This window comes from Sinocyclocheilus grahami, unplaced genomic scaffold (assembly GCF_001515645.1).
Source record: "Sinocyclocheilus grahami isolate Dianchi unplaced genomic scaffold, SAMN03320097.WGS_v1.1 scaffold1256.1, whole genome shotgun sequence".
Taxonomy (NCBI): Eukaryota; Metazoa; Chordata; class Actinopteri; order Cypriniformes; family Cyprinidae; genus Sinocyclocheilus; species Sinocyclocheilus grahami.
In genome coordinates, this window is record NW_015506435.1 from 251,930 (window position 1) to 261,228 (window position 9,299).

The 9,299-nt window shown below is 44.3% G+C and overlaps 1 protein-coding gene across 1 annotated transcript in view; it reads right to left on the bottom strand.

Moving 5' to 3' along the window:
- Positions 1-8,815, bottom strand: part of LOC107568546 (bifunctional heparan sulfate N-deacetylase/N-sulfotransferase 2-like) — a 17,597-nt gene extending 8,782 nt beyond the window's left edge. The window contains exons 1-3 of the mRNA XM_016254510.1: positions 7,775-8,815; positions 2,677-2,764; positions 533-687 (exon numbers count right to left, since the gene is read on the bottom strand). Coding sequence (XP_016109996.1) covers positions 533-687; positions 2,677-2,764; positions 7,775-8,794 — 1,263 coding nt within the window. The 5' untranslated portion in view covers positions 8,795-8,815. The remainder of the gene's footprint in view (positions 1-532; positions 688-2,676; positions 2,765-7,774) is intronic.
- Between the last annotated feature and the right edge of the window lie 484 nt (positions 8,816-9,299).

A 9,299-nucleotide genomic window follows, 5' to 3' on the forward strand; every position in this document is an offset into this window, starting at 1 on the left:
GCTCGTTTCAACAGGCCAAATTCACAATCTCCTCGGCGGATGCACACCGAGTCAAGGTCAAAGAGAATCCTACCGATCCAATGAAAAAGTGCTAATACAAATCTATAATGAAATACCAACATGAGATAAAGCTGGCGGGCAGAGAATCGATTCTCGCACCTCTGCGATAGCAGCAATAATGGCTGTAAATAGTAACACAATGATGAAGGAACAAAGCGAGCTCCCCTGTCTCAACACAACAAACGTAAGGGAAAAAATAATATGGAAAATATATTCCATATGCATTTGCTTATCCAAGTTTAATATTTAAAGAATATGTAAATCTTTTGTAAGTTAGTTGAAGAGTGTAAACACTTTCAAGACATTCAACCAATGGAGTGCTAATAGGGGCGGAATAACCTGTGTGTCCGAACAATGGTAGATGAGTGGAGTGTTTGGTAATATTAGGTTTGCAATTCTGTTTGGTGCAATTAGTGGCACAGAAATCAAACAGTTCAGTTTTAAGATAATTAAGATAATTTCACCAACAAACCTGTGCAAACTGCATGTTGAGTCTCATCTGCTCTGCCAACACGCTCACATTGTGGAAAAGGTGTGGTTGCATGTGACTCCACATGTGTGGAAACCACCAGAATTCATGCCGGTGCTGCAACAGCATGTCGTCGCCTTCATCCTCCTCCTCTGTACCTGCAAAAACACATATACATACTGCTGAAGTTTAACAGTAAAGACATCTGGGTCTAAAAGAGCATAAGAAAAATCTGTTTGTTAGTTTGAACTTTGTATCATCAAAGAATCCTGACCAAAAACATATCAAATTTTACACAAAAATATTAAGCAGTAAAACTATTTTAAACATTGATAAGCAATGTTTCTTCAGCACCAAATCCGCATTTTAGAATGGTTTCTGAAGGATTATGAGACACTGAAGACTGGAGCAATCATGCTGAAAATTCAGCTTTGCCATCACATAATAACAATTTTATTCGAAGAATAAATGAAATTTTAACATCTATTAAAATAGAAAATAGTATTTTTGATCAAATAAAGTCAAGAACTTGGTGAGCATGTTTCTTAAAAAAATTTAATTTAATTAATAATAAATAAAAAAAATCTTACAGATGCCAAATGTTGCTTTGAAACTATTGTGGACATGGCTAGCAAAAGTGAATTCATTCTGAAGAACAACAGAAAATAGATCCGACCATAAATATCTTTTTTGTTGGTTTAACAAGATTCATATTGGTTGGTTTAACAAGAATCAGATTTAAAGGGGTCCTATTATGCCTTTTCACTTTTTTAATTTTAGTCAGTGTGTAGTGTGTATGTTTGGGCATAAAAAAGATCTAGAAAGTTACAAATCTCAAAGTCCACTCCAAAGGGAGATATTTAGTTTTTTAAAAATCCATTTTCAAGAACTACAGCAAACGGCTCGTTTGGACTACAGCGTTTGGTTTCCGGGCTTTGTGATATCACAAAGCGGCTCATTGGAATATCATTACAAAGAATTCCCACCTACAGAAATTTGATTGGTTGGGGGGTGGGGAAGGCGGAGGTCGTGGTTAGAACGCTTGGTTGAGTGAGCGCATCAGACGAGACGATGAAGAAGAAGTGCTGCTGTGCTGTAGCCTCACATTTTTGGCATGTCTAGAACAGCGGTTCTCATTTCCAGTCCTCGCGTACCCCCGCTCTGCACATTTTGTATGTTTCTCTTATTGCTTCATACGTTTGTTATATTTGACTGTAAGTGCCCTGCAAAGTGGACATCGGATATTCCTCCATGGTTCCAGTTTGAAGGGAGCATATATGTTCCATACAAAGGGCATTTAAGTGTGCGAGACGTGATTGTAAATTGTATTTATTTACAGAGGTATATTTTGTCCCACTTCACGCTTCTCTAGTAAGTTTCGTATGTGTGTGAAGACGCTGCAGGCAGCAGCGCAAATCTGTAAATGAATATTCCGAAGTGAAGTAAACTTCAACGGATTTCCCCTGCTCAGGGAGTAGGGAGCAATGGACACTGTGTAGGGAGCATGTCAATCGGAACAGTTCATGCACGGAGCTCACTTCTAACGAGATGATCTGAATCAGGTGTGTTAACAAAGAGAGACGTGCAAAACATGCAGAGCGGGGGTACGCGAGGACTGGGATTGAGAACCGCTGTTCTAGAACAATTCTTACAAATATAACACGACGTGAATTTTAAAGACGTGGCACGACTCTGCGCTTCTCGTCCGGTGCGCGACCACCTGAAATGCTGTTTTTTTCACTTCCGTGCCCGAACGTCTTTGTTTTTGTTGAAAGACAGAGCAAGAGGCGGGGCAGTACTGAAACACCGTCTAAGCTGTTCGCCAATCACAACGCACTGGGACAGCTAACCAATCACAACACATTTTGTTTTTCGGAAGGCGGACCTTCATCAAAGCTGGAACTAATCGAGCCGTTTGTGCCAGCCTGGGGAGAAAGGTATTTTAATAATGTAAATTATGTGAAAAATAATGCGTTTTTCGAACCACCAAGCATGAGAGCATGTTCTAGTACACCCCCAAAACAAAATCAAGACTTTGTAAAAGAGCATAATAGGACCCCTTTAAGATAAAAAATGTCTGATTTCTCCTGAGGTTTAAACAAATGCTAAAGTCTCTTAAAAAACAACAAGAAAAGGGAAAAAAGTACCTGCATGGTAGAACTTCCCGGAGAAGCCAAGATTGAAGGTGAAGTTGGGAACTAGTGTCTGCAGTTTATTCTGTGTGTTGAGCAAAGCCTTGAAAATGGAAGAAAAGTTATCACTTTAATAACACAATATCAAAGTCCTGCCTAAAATCTGAATAAGATTAGCAATATGCCAAGAACAAAAACAACAACATTTGACTTTACTCTGAGCTGGGCTTGAAGGCAAAAACAACTAGTGTGGTGTTAAACGAATCTCTCCAGTACCTTAGGCATTCACATTAATAAATGTATGAGTTAAAGTCACCAATAGATGTCAGTGTGGTGCCAATTCAGCCCTTTGAAGAAAAGAAGAACTTTCAGGCCTTCGGCCAGATCGACAGACTGAGTGGGATGTGAAATATACATTTGCATTCAAATCTCCTCTACCCACGGGCAGGTCAGACGCGCCGAATAAAGCCTTAACATCAATCTAAACTCATCCTTGCAAAATGAACAGATTTCATAACTTAGCATCACTGCGCACATCTAGCTAACGACGGCCCTGCGAGGCTTGAAATACAAAATGATCCTGCCATCAAGCCCTTCAAACCCTGAGAGTGATACGGGTGTATAAGCGAATTACAGCGCTGTTCCAGCACAAATCAGACGGCGGGGAGAGATAGTGTCGCTTCCCGCACAAATCTAACACAAAGCCAAGCTGATAGTTGCAGCAGTATCACAAATCAAGCCGTGCTGCTGGGGAGAGAAGGCTGCTACTTCGCAATGAAGAGATGGCATCTTTCGCTGATTTAAGATTAGTGTCCCTGATTATGAGTGTATCCAATATCTGTTCTGCCTTGAGTGTGTTTGCTCAGCATATTCCTGCTGTTTTTATGGCAATCTGCGAGCCATCCAAGATTGCATGGTGATGTCCAGGGTGGACAGATTCAGTAGTGTGAATCATCTTTGACAGGTTGATAAAAGAAGAGTTAGTTTGAAAAAGAAAAAAGATGCTACCCGTTTTTCTTTGCACAATCAATAACATTGTTCAATGAGTTATGACAGAGAAACAGCCAATATGGCAAGAGGACAGAAGGGCTAGAGGTCAGAACATAGCTTTTTTTTCACCACTGACCTTTGCGGTCACAACAGACTTGGCTCAGAACTGCAGCAACACTACAGAAACATTTTCATACCTGAATATTATTTTCTTCCCATAGCCCATCTGATTATCTCTTAACCTAACAGACTAGAGTTAAAAATGGTTGCTAAGACAAGATTCAGCTCCTGCAGATAGAGTGACCAGATGCACAGCAAAGCCAGTCCAATGTCACATCGGGCAAAGGCATCACATTTGGACAACAGAGATGGGCAAAACTGTCATTCCCTTACAGATCAACTCTTCTCTCAGTACAGCTGACACTCAATGGTCACATGAAGTCTCTAAAGCCTTGTTTAGATGTCAGTACAAATCAGATTTTTGTTCTTATCCGATTGGAATCCAATCGAATTGATTGACTGTCCACACTGTGTATCGCAAATTGATTGAATTCAATTTGTGTCCCGGAGCGCTCTTTCGTTTGACATCTGCATTGGTTTCTATGGCAATGCCTCTGCGTTGTTATGCCTATGCTTCAAACAGCAACCCCAGCAATAGAGTTTGCAATACAGATGTTGTCTTACGACATGACAACATGTTGCCATCGTGCTGGATTATATTTCATTGTATGAGGCAGCGGCAGAAATGCAGAAAGCTGGAATGTGCGACTTTATTCCGTGCTGCCGTCTCCGCTGCTTTCAAAACTCAAAGAGGTGCTTATACTAGAAGTATATCGTCTTTTTCCACTTGACTTGCACTTCGCAACAACACATCTTTGTTTCTGCAAAGATGTTCAGCATGTACAAAAACGTCTGATGTGTTTATGTTTTACGTGGCATGAGAACGTGAAAAAGATAGGCTAAATCTGATCTGACCGGTCAGACTGAAACGGATTTCCAGGAATGCGATTTGAATAGGATTTCAAACCACATATGAATGTAGCTCGAAATGGATTTGCAAAAATCAGATTTCATGTAGTTCATTGCTGTTCAGGCTAAACATGATTGGATTTCAGACAGTCTGAACGAGGCTGATGTACAGCTGGACGGTCAAATAGCTCAAATTCACAACTGTGAAAATCAAGACAACATTGTCAAGTACACAATACAACTACACATTACTCTTATTATATAGCAGCAATCAGGGTCTGAAGTAATTAAAAACACATTTTTAAACGGGAACTATTTTTAATGTCTATTTATTTATTTTCTTATTTCTGAAGCAAGATGAACCGAAAAGGTGAGATATTATTCAGTTAGATGATTCCCATCTGTGTTATTTAACTTGATAGACTTAAAAGTAAATTCAAGGAATAGTTTACCTAAAATGTAATTTCAATAATAATTTTTTGACATTACAATTATTTGTAATTTTGGAGCTTTTACATTCATTATATTGAACAAAGTGGCCATGTAATTGTTTCTCTTTTGTGTTACACAAAGTCAGTCATATGGGTTTGAAATGACATGAGGCAGAGTAATGACACATAAATAACTGAATATGTATTCTTGTGTAGGCTATTCCTCTAATATAAGAGAAATACAGTGGTGTGAAAAAGTGTTGGCCCCCTTCCTGATTTCTTATTTTTTTGTGTACCATGTTATCTCAGCCAATACATTATGTTAAGAACATAAATTTTGCCGGTTACATCACAGGCTGAGATGAAGAGTATGAGAGATCAATGTGAATGCTTACAGGTAAACAACACTGAGCAGCCTAATAACTTTTAACAGGTTAGATCACCCAAAAAAAAACGAAAATTCTGAAAATGAAAATCATTCACTCACTCTCATGTTGTTCTAAACCACAGAAGAAAGTCATACAGGTTTGGAATGCCATGAGGGTGAGTAAATGAAGCCCATATTCATTTTTGGATGTACTAAGTTAGAAAAGACACTCACCTTCACATCTGTCACCTTCATACGTGTACCCTCCTTTCCCACAAATATATCATCCACGTCAACCAGCAGATGCCTCTCCAAGGACAGGCAGAGTCTTTTCCCTGTCAGATAGGCTATGGCATCCACAAAAATCAACTTGTGCAGCCAAAACGATATATTGTTACCAAACAGCACCCTTTGAATGCCGTCGTGAAGGCCAAGGTCCTGAACTACAGTGGCATGAAGGGCTCGGTGGGGCCCCAAATGGGCCAGTGCCTCTGAGGATTTTGTGAGAGCCAGGAGCACGGGCTCGTAGGTGCTATGGTTAGACTGAAAGACTGTCCAGTCATCGCCAGGGAGTGGGCCCTGCTCCACCTCATTGGGTTTGGTGATGTACAGTAATGGGGCAGCAGGGTTGATGTGGTAGTCCCGTAGGCCCAGGTTAGAGTGCAGGAACAGCGGGAAGCCCTTCAGCTGGGCACTAAGCAGCGAGTTCTCGTTGGCTTTGAAGAAGCCGATGATGCCTACATCAAATTCAGCACAATATTTATCCAGTAGGTCACGGTTCCAAGCATCCAAGTTGACATACTTGAGAATGTTCTCATAAATGACCAGGGCGTAGCGGCCGACATCACGTTCCATCAACCCATCAACGTCCCCCTTGCTGGGTGCAATCTCAGTGTGGTAACGGAAGCGACTGGACTCAAGGATAGCCACAATCTCTTGATCTCTTGTAGAGTAGATGCTTTCTACAAAGACCAGCACCACAGGCTCTGTTCGAGAGTTATCCACTGCTTTAACCGTCCTCTGCCGGACTGTGAAAGGGGGCAGGAAAAGAGGAGCCCGTTGCCCTCCTGCTGCGGCCGCGACAACCCCACCACAGTCACTGAAAGGCATAGGGGGCGCCTCCTTTATTTTAGGGCTGTTGCTGACAAAGTATGCCAGGAAAGCCATGGAGAGCAGGCAAAATACGATGAGCACCAGGATAAGGCGGTGGAGCTCGAGTTGCCTGACACCCCGCACTAACTTCCACAGCCCCATGGCCACAGCGCAAACACGGGACTGGGGAAGAGAGGGGGGCAGAGGGGAGGCTGAGAGCCTGACCGTCACAGAGATCGCAGCAAGAGGAGGACAACAGCGAGGAAAAGAGAAGGAAAAAGGAAAAGGGTTGAGCAGCAGACACCAGCACAAGCTTTGGGTCAGGAGTAGCCATTTATGCTAGGTCACCATGGCCCCCATAGCCTATGACGTGTGTCTTTGCTTTGATTGCTGCTTCTAGCCCCGGTCCTCCAGTGAGGTTAGTCAGTTCTTTCACCCCCACCACGCGTTCCCGGAGTGCACTTGCTCTCGGCTGGCGTCTTGGGCCTGGGATAAGAGGACTGGGTTTCTTGATCACTCTCGACACTCCTCCTCCACTACTCGGCAAAGGATCAGCTGTTTTTCTGCCGACTTTTGCGTTGCTGTGTGCCGAGCTTTCAAATAAGCACGTGCCTCTCAGTGCAAAGGGGCTCTTTGGGATTTGCTGGAGAGCTTCAAGGCCAGTGCTTCTCTTGCCCCGCTGGCCTCAGCAGTGGATGCTCTGAGGGTGTTCACCACTGGGGCGGAATGGCGAACATTGGCCCCTGTAGAGGCCCAGCATGGATGACCACATTCACCATTGGGCAGGAAGAGCCAGAGCCTGAAAGGAAGAGAGAGGAGAGATGCAATCAGTCCAAACATTATCAAGTACCTTTAAAGAGTGCATGAATCGGGGGAAGCAAGCAGATCTGACGAAGTGTTCGTAGCCTAGACCAAATTTTGCTTCACTCTTCCAAGCAGCTTTTTTCTCATGACTCCTAAAATAGTCCTGGAGCCGTTGACCTCCAGTAAGATAGCATTACAGGTGGGATAGAGAGATCACTGACCTTATAGGTAGGTGACTTGAACAGTTTAAAAGGTGAACTTTGGACCCACATAGAACTAATTAGAGCATGGGAGGGCAGATGATGGGTAATTCAAAACTTTCTGAAAATGAAAATCATTCACTCACTCATATGTTGTTCTAAACCACAGAAGAAAGTCATACAGGTTTGGAATGCCATGAGGGTGAGTAAATGAAGCCCATATTCATTTTTGGATGTACTAAGTTAGAAAAGACACTCACCTTCACATCTGTCACCTTCATACGTGTACCCTCCTTTCCCACAAATATATCATCCACGTCAACCAGCAGATGCCTCTCCAAGGACAGGCAGAGTCTTTTCCCTGTCAGATAGGCTATGGCATCCACAAAAATCAACTTGTGCAGCCAAAACGATATATTGTTACCAAACAGCACCCTTTGAATGCCGTCGTGAAGGCCAAGGTCCTGAACTACAGTGGCATGAAGGGCTCGGTGGGGCCCCAAATGGGCCAGTGCCTCTGAGGATTTTGTGAGAGCCAGGAGCACGGGCTCGTAGGTGCTATGGTTAGACTGAAAGACTGTCCAGTCATCGCCAGGGAGTGGCCCCTGCTCCACCTCATTGGGTTTGGTGATGTACAGTAATGGGGCAGCAGGGTTGATGTGGTAGTCCCGTAGGCCCAGGTTAGAGTGCAGGAACAGTGGGAAGCCCTTCAGCTGGGCACTAAGCAGCGAGTTCTCATTGGCTTTAAAGAAGCCGATGATGCCTACACCAAATTCAGTACAATATTTATCCAGCAGGTCACGGTTCCAAGCATCCAAGTTGACATACTTGAGAATGTTCTCATAAATGACCAGGGCGTAGCGGCCGACATCACGTTCCATCAACGTAGGCATGTCCCCCTTGCTGGGTGCAATCTCAGTGTGGTAACGGAAGCGACTGGACTCAAGGATAGCCACAATCTCTTGTCCTAGCTGAGAGTAGATGCTTTCTACAAAGACCAGCACCACAGGCTCTGTTCGAGAGTTATCCACTGCTTTAACCGTCCTCTGCCGGACTGTGAAAGGGGGCAGGAAAAGAGGAGCCCGTTGCCCTCCTGCTGCGGCCGCGACAACCCCACCACAGTCACTGAAAGGCATAGGGGGCGCCTCCTTTATTTTAGGGCTGTTGCTGACAAAGTATGCCAGGAAAGCCATGGAGAGCAGGCAAAATACGATGAGCACCAGGATAAGGCGGTGGAGCTCGAGTTGCCTGACACCCCGCACTAACTTCCACAGCCCCATGGCCACAGCGCAAACACGGGACTGGGGAGGAGAGGGGGGCAGAGGGGAGGCTGAGAGCCTGACCGTCACAGAGATCGCAGCAAGAGGAGGACAACAGCGAGGAAAAGAGAAGGAAAAAGGAAAAGGGTTGAGCAGCAGACACCAGCACAAGCTTTGGGTCAGGAGTAGCCATTTATGCTAGGTCACCATGGCCCCCATAGCCTATGACGTGTGTCTTTGCTTTGATTGCTGCTTCTAGCCCCGGTCCTCCAGTGAGGTTAGTCAGTTCTTTCACCCCCACCACGCGTTCCCGGAGTGCACTTGCTCTCGGCTGGCGTCTTGGGCCTGGGATAAGAGGACTGGGTTTCTTGATCACTCTCGACACTCCTCCTCCACTACTCGGCAAAGGATCAGCTGTTTTTCTGCCGACTTTTGCGTTGCTGTGTGCCGAGCTTTCAAATAAGCACGTGCCTCTCAGTGCAAAGGGGCTCTTTGGGATTTGCTGGAGAGCTTCAAGGCCAGTGCT